The sequence below is a fragment of the Vigna angularis genome, chromosome 8, assembly GCF_016808095.1.
Source record: "Vigna angularis cultivar LongXiaoDou No.4 chromosome 8, ASM1680809v1, whole genome shotgun sequence".
Taxonomy (NCBI): Eukaryota; Viridiplantae; Streptophyta; class Magnoliopsida; order Fabales; family Fabaceae; genus Vigna; species Vigna angularis.
This window is the reverse complement of record NC_068977.1, coordinates 30,059,494-30,075,218: the sequence shown is the minus strand read 5'-3', so window position 1 is coordinate 30,075,218 and position 15,725 is coordinate 30,059,494. Positions and strand designations below refer to the sequence as shown.

Sequence of the window (15,725 nt, the reverse complement as noted above, 5' to 3'; positions counted from 1 at the left end):
AACTCAATCTACAAAAGGGTCGATTTGTAAATTCGTATCTCGCTCTCTCTCTTTTCTTTCATAATTTTATTATTTCACAATCAATTTGCTTCATCGTAATAATTTTCTTTCTTTTTTTTCGTATGACATGTCATTTTCTTCAATGTTTGGTGTTTTATGGTGTCAAAATGAAAAAAGATGAATGTAACCTTTAAAGAACATGTTGACATTCTTGGATGGATAGATACATAGATTTATGTCACATTCTCATATGTTGTTACAACCCTTCAAACTGTCATTTACAGGTATGTGTCAATGAATCAAATGTTTCGATAAAATTAGCAACTGAAACATAAAACTAATTATCAACATATTTTATATTTTTTCAATATCTTACATTTATATATATATATATATATATATATATATATATATATATATATCTGCCAATTTGTTTAAATTTAAAATAAGATTTTTGAAATAACCAATTTTTAAAATAACATTAAAAAAAAGGGGCATAAAAATGTGCTTAATATTTTGGAAATGATGAATCTTTAGAAGGGTTTATTGAAAAGAGTAAAGTTTTACATGTCTCTATTTGAAGTCATAAAAAAGGGGTATGAAATTTTAGAAAAAGTAGAAGTTGAATTAGAGAAAGGTGATGGTGGGAGATGAGAGAGATCCTTTTGGAGATGATGTTTGTTTGTTTGTATTTTACATAGTGATTTAATATAATTTTTAAGGGCAATGATTAAAGTATCGTGAGGAGAATGTTGCAGCATCTCAAGACAGGTGCTGGGAGGATTGTAGTGAGCGTTGGCTTGCATTCTAAATTACAGAACCCTCCAAATTTCCAGGTATGAAAAATCAGGATAATAAAACCAAAAAACAAGTGCTTGAAGTTGCAGAAATTGCAAATGAGATCTATGCCAATCCTCAATGGATTTTAGCTCCCTATTCCTCCGAATCATTCAAATTGTGGGCCACATCTTTTATTGGATCTATTTCCTCCTTTTTAACCTTTCTCTCACATACTTCCAACTCCTAAGACCTTCAACATAAACAAAGATTATTGCTTTATGCCATAGCAGTTCTCACTTCTCATGCCATCCTCTTCATTAATTTAAGTACCCTTTTGGATTCATTAGGTGTTAACCTTCGTTTTCTTCGAATCAGTCAAAAAACACCTTCTAAAATGCGGAATCTCAGTTATTTCCCTTCCTTTTGCTCAAGAATTATATATGGAAATTGGTTTACTGCTTATCATCCTGCAAAATCAATGCATAAGCTTGAATTTAGCTTAAGAAGCTTATATATTGCTGTATAATCTACATGTACTGAATTCTGCATAATCTAACGAATCATAGACCATTAAATGTTATTATTGTTGCTGTTATTTAATGGTGCAAGAGACATAATACAAGATTGATGAAGGAATGAAGAAAAAGTGAGTGTAGCATCTCTGCATGGAGAGTTACTGGGATTTGACAGAATATCAAGTCTTTCTGATAATGCCATAAAGAAAGTTTATTTGGGTTTGTTATCATATCATATGTGGTGGTGAATGGTGATGCACTTGAAGAGAAAAGAAACGTTGGAAGTTTAATAATAAAGCTTTTCTATATCACCAAAGAAAAATTACAAAATTAGCTGGCGAATTGTTTCTTATGGATTCCTTATAAATATTATATATCCCTCGTTTTGTTCATTACTACTAATCACTTATCACAGGTGTGCAACACTCAAAACATGAAGAAAAGATGAATTTTCTTCTGATTTTTCATTCTCAGTGCCTTTTTGCTGCTGCCCTTTTCCTTGAAGTGCTTTCCGCCATCAAATACAGTTCCACTTGGCACATGTCACTATTGATTTTTCATATGGGAATATCAAAGGCTAATAAATAATAAGGCATTGATGTGCTTGAGATTTCAGGTCCTTTTGTGTTGAAGCCAGTTGGTGAATGCCTCAAGGGTTTTCATGTCAGCTCTGTAGTGTTTCTGAGTAAACTCTAGCAGCATAGGCCATGTAAAATCTGGGTACATCCTTGGGGTCAAGTCATCCACCAATTCACTTGGTGGACTCACCACCTTATCACTTTTTGGACACAAAAAGAAAGCAAGAGATTTTCTTGTTGTCTTGCTGTTCACCACTGCCCTATGCAAGCAACTCTTGTACCTCCCATTGGAGAGAGCCTACATAAAAAGAAAGTGAAACAAGATTGAATAAGAACAACATCACACAACAAGTCTTTGACCACACTTGAAGCTCATCCATTGGTGCATTCAAAGAGAGACCAAACATACCATGAAGGTGTCACCTATGTTGACAACAAAAGCATTGAAATTTGGGCTAATGGAATGCCACTCATTGTCAACAAAAACTTGGAGGCCTCCCACTTGGTCCTGGTGAAGAATGGTCAAAGATGTTGGGTCACAGTGAGGTCCTGTGCCCAAAGTCAGGTCAGGTTTTTGACAAGGAGGGTAGTAATTCAGCCTCATTATTGAATTGTTCTCTTCAAAGAACTGTCTGAAATATGCTTTTCCAACTCCAAGACTCATTCCCAAAAGTTCCATTATCCCCAAAGAAAGATTACTCATGCCATCACAATAGTCCTGGTAAACCCTCCTGTTTTACAATGGAAAACACACACAGTTTCATCACAGAGTCAAAGGAAATGATGTCTTTGCCAACCAAAGAAAAAAAAAATGTTGAAATGCTTTTGGTCACCAACTTACCCAAATTGCTCAAACTCCTGGCCCAATGTGTTGCACAAGTAGTCTTTGACAATAGTGGATGATTTCTCCTCAGCTGAGTACTGAAAAGAGAGTGTCTCTTTCCATGGAAGCTTGGAAGAGAATCTGCCAGTGAAGCTACTGGCATAGCCACAGTGTTCCCCTGTTTTCCTCTGAGCTCTCTGTTTCTGAGGCAGGGGAACCTCAAAGAAGTCATCCATGTAGCTGTGAGCATGAGAGATTAAGTTGGCATCAATCCCATGGTTGACTACCAGAAAGAAACCATGCTTTTGGCATGCTTCACCAACCATTCTTGCAGCTTCCATTGTGGCAACAGGGTCACCAGAGAGGAATCCCCTCAGGTCAATGAGAGGGACAGCAAGCTCAGGCACATTCATGCATGGCTTCTCCTCATCAGGCCAAATGAATTGCTTTGGTAGGTCCAGTTGGTGCCTTAGAAGTGAGGCATCAAAAACCAATGGAGTTTCATCTTCTTTGTGGTCTTGCTGCTGCTGCTGCTGCTTTTGTGGCTGAGACATGGTTTGTATATTTGTTATGCAGTCTATAGCCATTGTATTAACAATGCAAAACTAGTTTCTAATACTAAAATAATGGGAATAATAAAAGGTATGGTTTGAGAGAAACAGAGGAAAAACAGAGAGTGAGAGAGAAATGAATAAGTTCAAGAGAGAGGATGAAGGAAAAGCCAAGGCCCCTTATTGGAGAAAACAGAGAGGGATTCAGCATTATATAGGCACAGCTTCTCTCTCTCTTTCAAAAAAGGGAATATATTTTCGTATTCTCACACATATTTTTTTATCTTTTATCCTTTTAAAATAATGAAATATATGTTAGGAATATATTTTCTAGCCCACTTTTTCTAATGCATTATGCAATCATCTCTTTTTTTTTTTTTACAGTATTTACTATGAACAGAGATTAGCATCTAACAACTGTCAGTTATTATAAGAAACAAAAATAATAAAATTAGTCTTTATTTAAATGAATAAAATTAAAAGAGAAATCTGTGTTTTTTTTTAAGATTCACACTTATAAGATATTGACCAAATTGTGAAAAAAAAAGATAAATCCATATTTAATGTATGAACAAATTTTTTGACACATCAAACTTTAGTGCCTTTAAGTTTTGAAACAATATTTGACACTATAATGTACTTCCTCACATTTTTTTTCCTTGATATTTCATTGAAATCAAGCTTAAAAGAATTTATCTAATCATTTTTTTAAAATGTTTTTCAATGTCAAGAAGAGAATTTTGTGACACTTGTTATCTCCTTAGAGACAATACTCCTAAAAACTTCAAACCTTAAAAATGACACATTTATTATTCATACGGATGTAATTTGAATGGTTTCATTTCTCGTCATTTCTTTTTTATTTAAAAATAGTTAAAGTCCAAAAAAAAAAATGAAGGTTTTAAAAATATTGAAAATCCATATAATAAAAAACAATTGTCGTATTCCCTTTCCTATTCTTAAAATTTATTCTATTAAGAATCCAAACAAATTCAAATCAACATAAATAATAGTAACTGAATTAATAACATAACAAATCATGACTACAAAAAGTTGAAAAAAAATTACCAAATCCTTTAAAACTAGACAACATAATCAAACAATATCAATTAACTAACTTAACTAGAAAATAAAATGAAAAAGAAGATTAAATTTACTCTAAATTGAAATTTATTCCAAATAAAATGATCATGGACTTGTTAGTTAATACACTATATAATTTGATTTTTGATTTTGAAAAAAAAATGATAATTGGGATAAAAAGAAATCGGTAGAGAAAGGCAGAGATGAAATTTTGAAAGAAAAAAACGATAAAGAAAAAAGAATAAGACAAAAAAAAGTAGAGAGGAATAAAAGAAAAGAAGAAGAAAAGAAAGGAAATAGGTTTTTAAGGCTCAAGACTTTTAAAAAAGAATAATTAAAAAGGTTTTTTTTTTTTGTGAAGTTAAAAATTTAATAAATTTAAGTCACATTTTTAACCATTGTAGAATTACTTATTTTTGTTATATTTAAGACAGAAAAAAAAATACTATTTTTAATTAAGCTTTCCTAATTAATTAATGGTCCAAATTGTAATGGTATTTGTCTTTTGTGACGGAGCAGAAAAGCGTTTCCCAATGACTTTTTGGCCTTTTTTACTTCATACTGATAGAGTAATGCTAATATCATCCTCCACAGAGCACGAAGGATAATGATTATGAAGAATAAAATGATGATTAGATTTAATTAATTGAAATGCTCAAGAAACGATTATGTGATACTCTTGTGTGAAATTTTACTTTAACCATGTACGTTTTTGTGTTCATAATTAGAGATCAAAGGGTAGGGTGGATTGTAGTAATTATACATGATAAACAAATTACTTTTTTTATATTTGTTTGGATTATGATATACATAGTAAAATATTTATACTTATTATTTATATATATTTTAAAAAATGTATATGTTTTATTTGATGTGATATCCTTAATTTTTTTTGTTTAACACCACTATGTCTATTTATATCGTATTATTATAATAAATAAAAATAATAAATATAGTTAATAATAACAAACAAAATCATACTTCTTCTTACCTAAACAACACCTTTTCATTAATTTTTTTTTTACCTTTTTCTTTTCAATAATACTTCATCTTACATGCTTCACTTATCAATGAAGGGATGAGTTCCATTAAACACGCTTTAGGTGTTCTTTAAGTTACATTTAAACAATATATATATATATATATATATATATATATATATATATATATATATATATATATATATATATAACACTCCTTTCACTTCAATGAGTATCAAATAAGTAAAGAATTTGACTGAAAATAAAATAAAAATATAAAAGATATCAACTAAGAAATTTAACATATAATACAACTTAACTATTAATATTGTTTCTTTACAAGTCTAGGTGTGTTGGAATTTCATACAAAACATTGAAAGTAATTTTTAGTTTTACTAAATTCATTTTGATATATTTAACATTTTTTATTATTTATTAAAAATTAAATTTTAAATTTAATTAAATCATATAAAACTAAATTAAAGGATGAAGTTTAGATACACTTATATACTGAAAATACTTTATCAATAATGATTTGACGTTAGTTTAATAATGAGAATATGATAAACCCAAAAGACAAGATTTATAAGATTGAAAAATTACATTATCTCTAATTAATTAAGGTAGAATCTTCAACATTATATAAAGATAAAATTCACCTAAACTATAATTAACTTTGAAGTTATAATAATTTTTGTTTTCAAATGCTTAAATTCAAACAAACACTCGACCATCATAACCCCCAACTCAAAGTCGGTTTGTTAAAAAGGCTCTTTCAATCACTTTACGGGAAAAAAGCATTAAGAAGTTAATGCAAATTATGAAAGGCAAAAGCAGAAGAAACTACAAAAGTCTTGTTCTAGTCTCTCAATACCATTTTTCTCCATCACCATGCCAATAAAATATCTGAGAAATGGAATGAATATGAGAAAGAGGGTAAAAAAGAGTTAAAGTGGGGTGAAAAATGAATAAAAAAAGGCATTAAAAACATAGAAGTACTTACAAAATGGACATTACATGTTGTGACAAAAGTTATGAAGAGGCAGCTTTTGGAGGGAAGCAATTGGAAAATGGGTAGCTACGTACCAAAAATGGGGGGAAAATAGTATCAATATGAGAGTAAAGACATTTAGAGAAATGGTTGTGTTGGTATCAACCAAAGATTACAAAAGAACAAAATGACGAATATAGAGTTATAGGACTTCATGTCACACAACACGAGTCGGTGTGGTGGGTAGCTTTCCCTTCAACTTTGGCTGAGTTTCCAATCAAACCATTCTAAATATTTTATCAAATCATTTACGCTTTGAATCTATCATATATTCACCTATTGGACAACTTTCTTTCCATTATTAACATACTTATGCATATTAAATTAAATAAACTAAAATATAATAGTGTATATACTGTATTGTATGGTCAGACGGTCATAAGATTAAAAGTGAATAGAAAAGACCGTTTGATCGGACATAATTGGTCACTTATGCTTAAACCCATAAAATCCAGATGAATAATATGAGAACCGCTCGATCGGACATAACTAGAGATCAAACGGACGCCCTTAGCGATAAACATCTCTAAAAACTACTGTAAACCAAGATTATGGATAAGTGCTACTTAGTAAGTAATAAGTCAGAATTGGATCGTAATTGGGGTTTCAGTAATCCTAGGCTCATCTTAAAAACTATAAATAGATGTCAAAGGTAAAAAGGTAAGTAATTGCATTTATTATGAATTTAAGACTTTGTTTCAACAATCGATCGGATTAATTACTGACTTAAGCATAAGAGTGTCTTTGACGGATATTCCGGACAGTTTAGAATACAATGGAGGAATGACTTTGACTAAAAACATCTAAAATTACCTAAATAAGTTTGGAGTAAAGTGTGAATGTATATTTTGTAGAAATACTCTACTCTATACCTGAAACATAAATTATATAATATGTATCATATATTGAATAATTGAAGGGTAAAGGTGATTAATTATGTCGACGATATAACCCTAATGAAATTATAAAAGTAGGAAATGTTAGAGGGTGGAGAAAGATGGAGAATGTCGACAGAAGCATGCATATTTCAAAACTTAGGAAGAATCGGGTTTTTCTTTAAGATACGAAACATGAGAAGTCTCTCGATTTACAAAGCTGAGTAATTATACTTCTTTCATTTTAGCTTGAAGACTCAAACTTCTTAAATGCGAGTATTTATTTATAATAAATTTGAACGTATTTTATATCATGAGAATTTATAATTGTTGAAGAATACCTTATAATATAGAATATGTTTGTATTCACATTGCAGCACAATAAACATGGATTCACAGTGAGACAAGGATTCCATTTAACGTGTTTTGCAAGTGGGGAATAAGCCAAAATAAGCACTTAATCGTAAATTGTTTTCAACATATTTTTAATATTTTTTTCTGAATAGCTTTTTAGAATAAACTACATATTACAACATAGAAACTTACTGTATGTATATGAATAGTGTACGGGAATCAAACCCACAAAAAAACAATATATTTTATCTGCTTAAGATTTTCTCTTGGATTTTGGTCCGTTTGTAAAATACGGTAAAAAAATTGAGAGGTGGAGATATGGGAACCGGATCTTCTCCTACCTTTTTATTCTCCGGTCTTCTGAAGCATATTTGTATACCGTTGGATCAAACTAATGGTTGGGATCAAAGGTGCCAGTTTTAAGAGCGAATAATAAAATTAGTTTTTTAAAATACATTTGCAGTCCTTAAATTTAAAATTAGAATTTGTTTTTTTCTAAAATTTTGATAATGTTTTCTCTGAACTTTGATATATTTTAGTTTTTAAATTTTAAAAATAAATATAATCTTTTAAATTTAATGTTAATTACTTTTAGGTATTAAACGATATTTTCCATTAATATTTAAATTAAAACATGTTAAATAATTAAACAGATCAAATATCGGTTTAAAATATTATTTGATACGTCAAAATAATTTCATCACTTAAGTTATAAGAACTACATTTATTATATTTTTTTAAGTTTTAACCAAAGCATATCTAAATTAACAAAAAAGAAAAATTTCAATTATGAATGAAAGTTTGAAAAGTAAAAACTGTCCTTTAAATCAAAGTTAAAATTGAATTTTAAAATATTTCTAAGGAATGAAAACATATTTTTTTTTTTTAAAATTTGAAACGCTTGATATCGTTTGTTTTAAATAGTCAAACATACTTCTCATCTTTTTAAGACGTTAAACGCTCGATATTATATTATATTTTTTTGGACAGAATTTTTTTCTCGAGACTGTCATCTTTAATCTTAACCACTTATTTCACTCTGGAGAAAACATTTTTCTTGAAAGTTTGATCCTTAATCTTAACCATTTATTTCAGTTGATGATATCCCATCCAACGGTTTACATAGTGGCGGAGAGGAGTGGAGATAGGAGTGGTAGGAGAGGATTGATCCATAGAAAAGTGATTTTAGTGTAGAAAGAAGTAAGTTCCAAGATTTGTCAGTGGAGGCTGAGATATGAGAAAATTTTCACGCACATAGCACACCTTCACCTTTTGTTTTTCTCACCAAAATATCTTAGTGTACGTTTTGTTTACCATAGCACACTCTTTTAAATTGTTAGTTCAGAATTTGTAGTAAATAAAACAGCAAAAATGCGCTATTTTAGTAAAAAAAAAAGAAGTGAAAATGTGATGTGTGAAAAATTCGAGAAATGAGAGAAGAGTGTGTTGGGTTTGGAGTATGACAAAGAACCTTAAATGTTTTGATGAAGGTAAAGACATCATAAGAGACTATTGGCAAGACAAGGAGGATTTTGAAGAACGTTGGTATCCACATATTCCAACTTCGTTTGGTACCATAATTCACCAAAATCCTTTCAAATTAATGTGTACCCCAGCTTTAATAATTATGCATGCGTACGTTCTCATACATGTTTTATCCTGACACCAAAAATGGGGTAAATATGTTTACACGGTTATAAAATCACTTACAAATATTTCATTTCTGATTTAAAAACTTTTATCTTTAATTTGAATAACTATATTAAAGATTTTATATCAATTTGAATTAAGTTTGAAGTGCATTTTTCAATATATAAAATTTTATCTTTTATTATTATACTGTATGACCGTTCGGTCAGTCATAGACCGAGTGAGTGACCATCCAGCAACGAGATGATCAATAAACTGATCAGTCATACCACAAACAAAATTAACTATCAAGAGTAATTAAGTTAATCCTAAATCAGGTTATTGGTGTATGGGTCGCAATTGGATAGTCCTAATCAAAAGCCCATCAAGAAAGTTTATAAATAAATATAGGTTTGATATTCAGGTAATTAATTATTTTTTATTGCGCATTTATTATCAAATTGTTCAAACAAACACTAATTTTAGTGTTGAAAGGTCTTCTGCAAATAACATCTAGTTGTATCAAACAATGCAAGAAAAATTAAAGACCAAATTGCAATTTAAGCTTGAAGTTAGAAGATGTTTTTTATAAGAAGATTTAACTTTGACTCTATAAACCGAAACATTTATCTTTATCTCATAAAATTCTCATAGAAAAACTCATCCAATTCTAACCTGAATTAAGTTTTACAAGATAATTTTTTTTTTAATATTAGCAAATTCGAACTTTCTGAAAGTACATTTGGCTTTTTGTTCTTTCATTTTAAAGAGGATATTATATATATATATATATATATATATATATATATATATATATATATATATATTATTAACATATATTATTATCTTTCGAATTTAATGATTTTAGATATGACTAATTTGTGTCTTGATAATAATATATGAGTAGTAAAAAAAAAAGTTAAAGATTAAAAAGTTAAAAAATATTTGATGAATATATGATTCATAATGAACACGTTGTATGGTCAACGATTGCATGAATGATATGAGTTGAAAGAGTGTTTTGGTAGTGCATCCTATGTTTGACACATGACCGATTCATGTTTACAGACTCCTTAAAATCGGGTAATGTGAAACACATACTTACCTTTAATTTGGCTAATCATAATCAACAAAATCAACCAAGAGAATCTATTTCACCAAACTATAAACCAACTTGGTCTGAATATTTCGTACATTGAAAAAATGCATGAAATGAAGCACGCTTACAGTAATAGAATAATTACGAGATGGAATATGTATATTGAAAAACCGTGTCAAAAAATTTACATGACAAAAGAGTATAGATACAATATACTAATACGTAAAAATACAAAGGAGATTAAGAGTGATTAACTATGGGTTACTGAATTACTGATTGTTTAATTTAAATGTAGTCAAATCAAATGTTAGTGTAAGCTTTAATTCAACCAAATTTCTCATGTCAAATTTTTTAATGATATTGATCACCTTTTACTCATCTCTTCGGAAAATTATTAAAATTAGAAAATGTTTTTAATTTAAAAACCTAAAAATATTTAATAAAGACTGGTCTTATAATTAGTCAAAATCAAAGTACATCACTTAATAATTTCAAAATAATAACGAGTCGAGATAAATAAAATTTATGAAGATACAAAGAGAAGTATATACAGTTTAACATTCTTAACACCTTTTTACTTTAAGACTTGTTCATAATTTACTTTTTTTTTTAGTTTTTGTTTCTGAAGTGATTTTACATTTCATAAAACTATAGTTCAATAAGATTAGTTCAATAAAATAACATTTATCTTTATTTATGTATTATAATTTGATATTATTTCTAATTTACGTAGGATTTTCAAAATATTTAATCACAATAATTGACACCTATTAATTAATAGTAAAAATTAAGGAGAGTATGATAGCATGTGATATGGTAGGTTAAAATCTCAACAATAAAAAATTCTAATCTCGAGGTAGTAGACAATGATGATGAAAACAATTTGTACATGCTGATATATGCTAAATGAACATTATATATATATATATATATATATATATATATATATATATATATATATATTTAATTATACACTTGCTAATAATTATTAATAAATTTTGTTTAAGTATTTTTTTTTAAATTAAAGGGATCAAATTAAAAGAATTATTTAAAGAAATATTAATCATAAAAGAATATTTAAAATTTGACTTCATATATTTCAATTTTTTTAACCTATTAAATTGGAATTAATTTTTTAAAATTTTATATATTGACACAACTCATAAATTTACTTTTTAGTAAACAAAATTTATTTGCATTAATTTTTTTATTAGATAATTTGATTTGAATTCTACTTAAAAATTATTATCATTTATTTAAATTCATATTTTAAAGATTTTTTTTAAATGGTTTTATTTAAAATTTAAAAAATATGAAAATATTTATAGGTATCTATGATACCAACAAGTATAAAAAAAATAGCAAATATATTTTTATGAATACATAACAAGTAATAGGATATTTTTTTATAACGAAACATATAATAAATAGACACTATTGTACATAATCCGATTTATTGTCCATCATAATTGGGTGTTTAAGATTATTTATGATGTTTCAAGTATTTTTTTTTCTTATGGATAATTTGTAACACATATAATTCTTTAAATTAAACTTTGTGATGAGTTTAAGACATAATTCTTTAATTTGTAAGACATAATTCTTTCAATTAAACTTGTCATGAATTTATAATTCTTTATAAATGATAACTATTTTACTTTGTTCTTATTAGATTTAACTTCATGGATTTTTAATACACATTTGTACTATTTAACTTATTGAGTATATTCAGTTTTTGTAAACTTTTGTGTAAGCGTAGGATAGAATCTTCAATATTGAAGATGATAACTTTTTCAAGAACGTTTTTGATAATTTATTGATGATAATGCTAAAAAAAGTCCATCTCGTTTATAATGCACTAAAGGGGTAATTAAGGATGAACAAACACTTCCATTAGAAATTTTAGAAGATGCAATTTTAAGCACTCCATTAAGATTAGATGTTAACATGCATAACAAATAATGTTGGGTTTTACTATAACAAATAGAAAATGAGTGCGATTTGGAAAACAATATGATTCATGTTATTTCACTTTCCACTAGAAAGATAGTTTTTTTTTTCTTTTATATTTTTGGCCACATGTTCCACCATTTTAGAGTGGGTCATATATTAGATCATGGAATCTATGATATACTTAGTTATAAATTATAATGCCACATCAAATCGATTTTTAGTTATGTATTCTTAAAAGGAAAAATATTAATTGGTTTTAGTGAAAAAAAAAACAAATAATCTACCTCCTACTTGCTACAACAATGTCACTAACTAGTATGCGAAGAATTTTCAGATTCTAAACAAAATGATGATGATGATATTTTTCTTTTAAGGTTTTGTTTATAAATAGCCAAAAAAAGAATATTAAAAAAATATATTCGAAAATAGTATTTGTATATTTTCACACAAATTTAAAAGGGCATAAATTAATTGGTGAACTTTTATTGAAACAAAAGGCTCACCGACCATAATAATTATATTTCATTAGATCTTAATTAATCACGCTATCTGAATATTGGTCTTCCAAAAAAAAAAATATTGCTCCTTCTAAGATTCAATTAATAAATCACTTGTCATGATAATCTTTGAGGCATGTATTGCATTCTGCCGCACGCCATAAGGTCCAAGTCAACCACACGACTGAATCATGTGTAGTTGACTTTTGGAAGAAGAAAAAATATATGTAAATGAAAATAATTAATATAAATGAAAATAATCATGATAGCAAAAGATGAATAGCATGAAAGTAACAAGAATAGGAATAAATATAAAAAAGTAAAAAAAAAATTTATGTCCGTAAAAAAATTTCAAATTCACTTTAATCCTTCAAAATAATTTTGACCTATTTTTATCACTTTAATTTCAAAATACTCCACTTTTTGTGAAGACCCAAATAAAATAGTATTATATTTTTTTTTTACATTAAAAAGTAAATGGAGGTAAAAATTTAATTAAGGTAAAAAGGGTTATTGGGCCCTATGTGGGACAGTTGGCCCATCTCTCTAAGTCAATCTGACCTTAGGAAACAACTCAATAGATTCTAATTTTTTGACTTTCTCTCTAAAAAATTTCAAGCCCTAACTCTCTCTGCCTTCTCTCTAAATTTTCAACTCTTTGAACCTTTCAATCTTGAGTTGGAGGGTGCTCAGACGTTCATCTCACCGAAGGCTTCCTTTTGAACCAATCGCATTTTCGATTGGACCGGTGAGTCAACTTTTCCCTTCTCTGTCTCCAATCTCAAACCTAGAACATGCAATGCTACTGGTTGTATGTTACTAGGGGGTTTTGTTTTTATTTTATTTTTTTTGTTTGTTAAATCAAGCTCTAAGAGCTGTTACTGTCACCCCTTGGCGATTTATAGGGTTTGGTTGAGTTCTCATTTGGTGAGACACCGTAAAGGAGAGTTCCTGTGAGCTTGTAATTCGACTCTGAGGTAAGGGGAGCTAATTATTTTTGTATGAATTTATTTTATACAAATATATGCAGGTGGAATGTTGAACTGGTGTGTTCTTGTGAAGCTGTTATACGATGTTAATTTTTATTGGATAATTATAACTGAGACTGTGAAATTGTGCTTAAATAATTTATGCTTTGGTGTTGAACTGGAACATGTGGCAATTATGTTTGTAAGTGTCTCTGTTGAAATTAATCTGTTTTGGTTGAAATTGTCCTGGTTGGAGGGTTCAGAGTAAGGGCTCTGTGATAACATGTATATAGGCAGGTACTGTTTAAGGTTAAGGTTACTGTGAGGGGAATGGTAATATATATAATTGGGTATTTGATGTCTAGAACACTGTAGGACAGTTTTAATAACTTAGATAATTAAATCATAACTTCTTAAAAGCCTTTCTTTGGTAGGATAGAGGGGACTTAAAAACCTGAGTTGGCACATCCCTGATCATAGAGCAGCCCTGACCTGGTCCAGTACGTTGTGACTAGTCATATGTGCTAGCGCTTCCGGTGACCAATGGGGGAAAATAAGATCTCTACTATGATGAAAATTAGACAACTAGTTTACCAAATAAGAACCATGATATATATATATATATATATATATATATATATATATATATATATATATATATATATATATTATTAACATATGAAACGTATGATATAAATTGTTATCATAATATATATATGTATGTATATTATTAAATGTTATGGAAATATAAGTTAGGAAAGCATGATATATATTATATTAACATATGAAACGTATGATATAAATTGTTATCATAATATATATATATATATATATATATATATATATATATATATATATATATATATATATATATATATATATATATATATATATATATATATATATGAACGTAAACTGATGCATGGAGGGGATCTCACTCATTTTTCTTCTTTTGTTTGGATTGATTGATGTTGTTTGACTGCCAAGATGTATGTATGGTGTTGTTGAGTGGTTGTAAAACATATGAATGTGAACTACAATGATGTAATTGAGTATGAAGTGGACATCTCAGGGTGAGATGATTGAAAGTGATGTGTGGGGTGTTGATGTTGTTCTGTATAACTGTATGGAGCTTTGAACTGGTATGTCTATCCCTACACTCGAAGCACTGTTCATACTCAGATAGAGGAGAGCAGTGTAAGTGGTGAGAGTAGAGGGAGGTCCTCGTCTATAGTTTTAGAGTTTAGACATAGACAGATTGAGGGATTTACCTTGCATAGTGTTGGGGAGTGCCAGCTGAACTACGCAAGTGCAAAGACGACCAATAGTTCGATAGTTATACTAATCCGGATGAGTCGTGTTGAGTGTTAGAGTCATGGTTTAATGTGTTATGTATTAACCGTTTTATATATACCAAGCATGATGATTATTAATTTATTGAACAATATGATTACTGCCTGTTTATCTAGCTCACCCTTGCTTCTGTGTTGTGTGCTGTTTGTGTATGTTTTTTTTGAGATGATCATCCACTTTGATGGGAGCAGATGGGGTTGAGGAAATACCTCTAGAGCAAGAGCTGGAGGAGAATGATGAGGAAATACCTCTGGAGCAAGAGCTGGAGGAGAATGATGTTGTTGCACAGTCTGCGTAGGATTTAGATATCTAAACTCTTGGATGTTAAATACTCAAAACTGTCTGAGTTTAAAACTATATATTATATTTTGAATGACTGTAATTTCGTACTTAATTGCAAGTCATACTCTAACTGTTCTCTTTATTTGAATGTTGAGGCCTATATTATATAATTGTGGTTATTATATATTTGGGATGTCACACTTTTATTCTCAACGTAATTATAATTAATGGTATTGGTAATTATAAATTGTCAAAAAATATAATTATAGTATTTTCAAATTACAGAAACAGGATACAAATACTTTGAAAAAGTTGAAATCAAATACTTTTTTCAAATGAAGAAAAATAAAATAA

The 15,725-nt window shown here is 28.7% G+C and overlaps 1 protein-coding gene and 1 long non-coding RNA gene across 2 annotated transcripts; one reads left to right on the top strand and one right to left on the bottom strand.

The window, feature by feature from the left end:
• Positions 1-1,580: 1,580 nt before the first annotated feature.
• On the bottom strand, positions 1,581-3,450 carry LOC108344885 (gibberellin 20 oxidase 1). Its single transcript, XM_017583418.2, has 3 exons — positions 2,715-3,450; positions 2,283-2,604; positions 1,581-2,171 (listed from the first exon to the last, which is right to left on the bottom strand). The coding sequence occupies exons 1-3, from the start codon at positions 3,281-3,283 to the stop codon at positions 1,908-1,910; spliced, it is 1,155 nt and encodes a 384-aa protein (XP_017438907.1). The 5' UTR covers positions 3,284-3,450; the 3' UTR covers positions 1,581-1,907.
• A 9,922-nt stretch (positions 3,451-13,372) lies between these two features.
• LOC128193476 (uncharacterized) lies at positions 13,373-15,521 on the top strand. Its single transcript, XR_008244723.1, has 3 exons — positions 13,373-13,516; positions 13,674-13,745; positions 15,255-15,521. It is a non-coding gene; the product is annotated as an uncharacterized LOC128193476 (long non-coding RNA).
• The last annotated feature ends 204 nt before the right edge of the window (positions 15,522-15,725 follow it).

Excerpts from the sequence above, each read along its gene's own strand:
- LOC108344885 (XM_017583418.2), bottom strand. The coding sequence starts at position 3,283 with ATGGCTATAGACTGCATAACAAATATACAAACCATGTCTCAGCCACAA. Across the intron at positions 2,605-2,714 it reads CAGGAGTTTGAGCAATTTGG|GAGGGTTTACCAGGACTATT; the intron begins GTAAGTTGGTGA and ends ATTGTAAAACAG. Across the intron at positions 2,172-2,282 it reads ACATAGGTGACACCTTCATG|GCTCTCTCCAATGGGAGGTA; the intron begins GTATGTTTGGTC and ends CTTTTTATGTAG.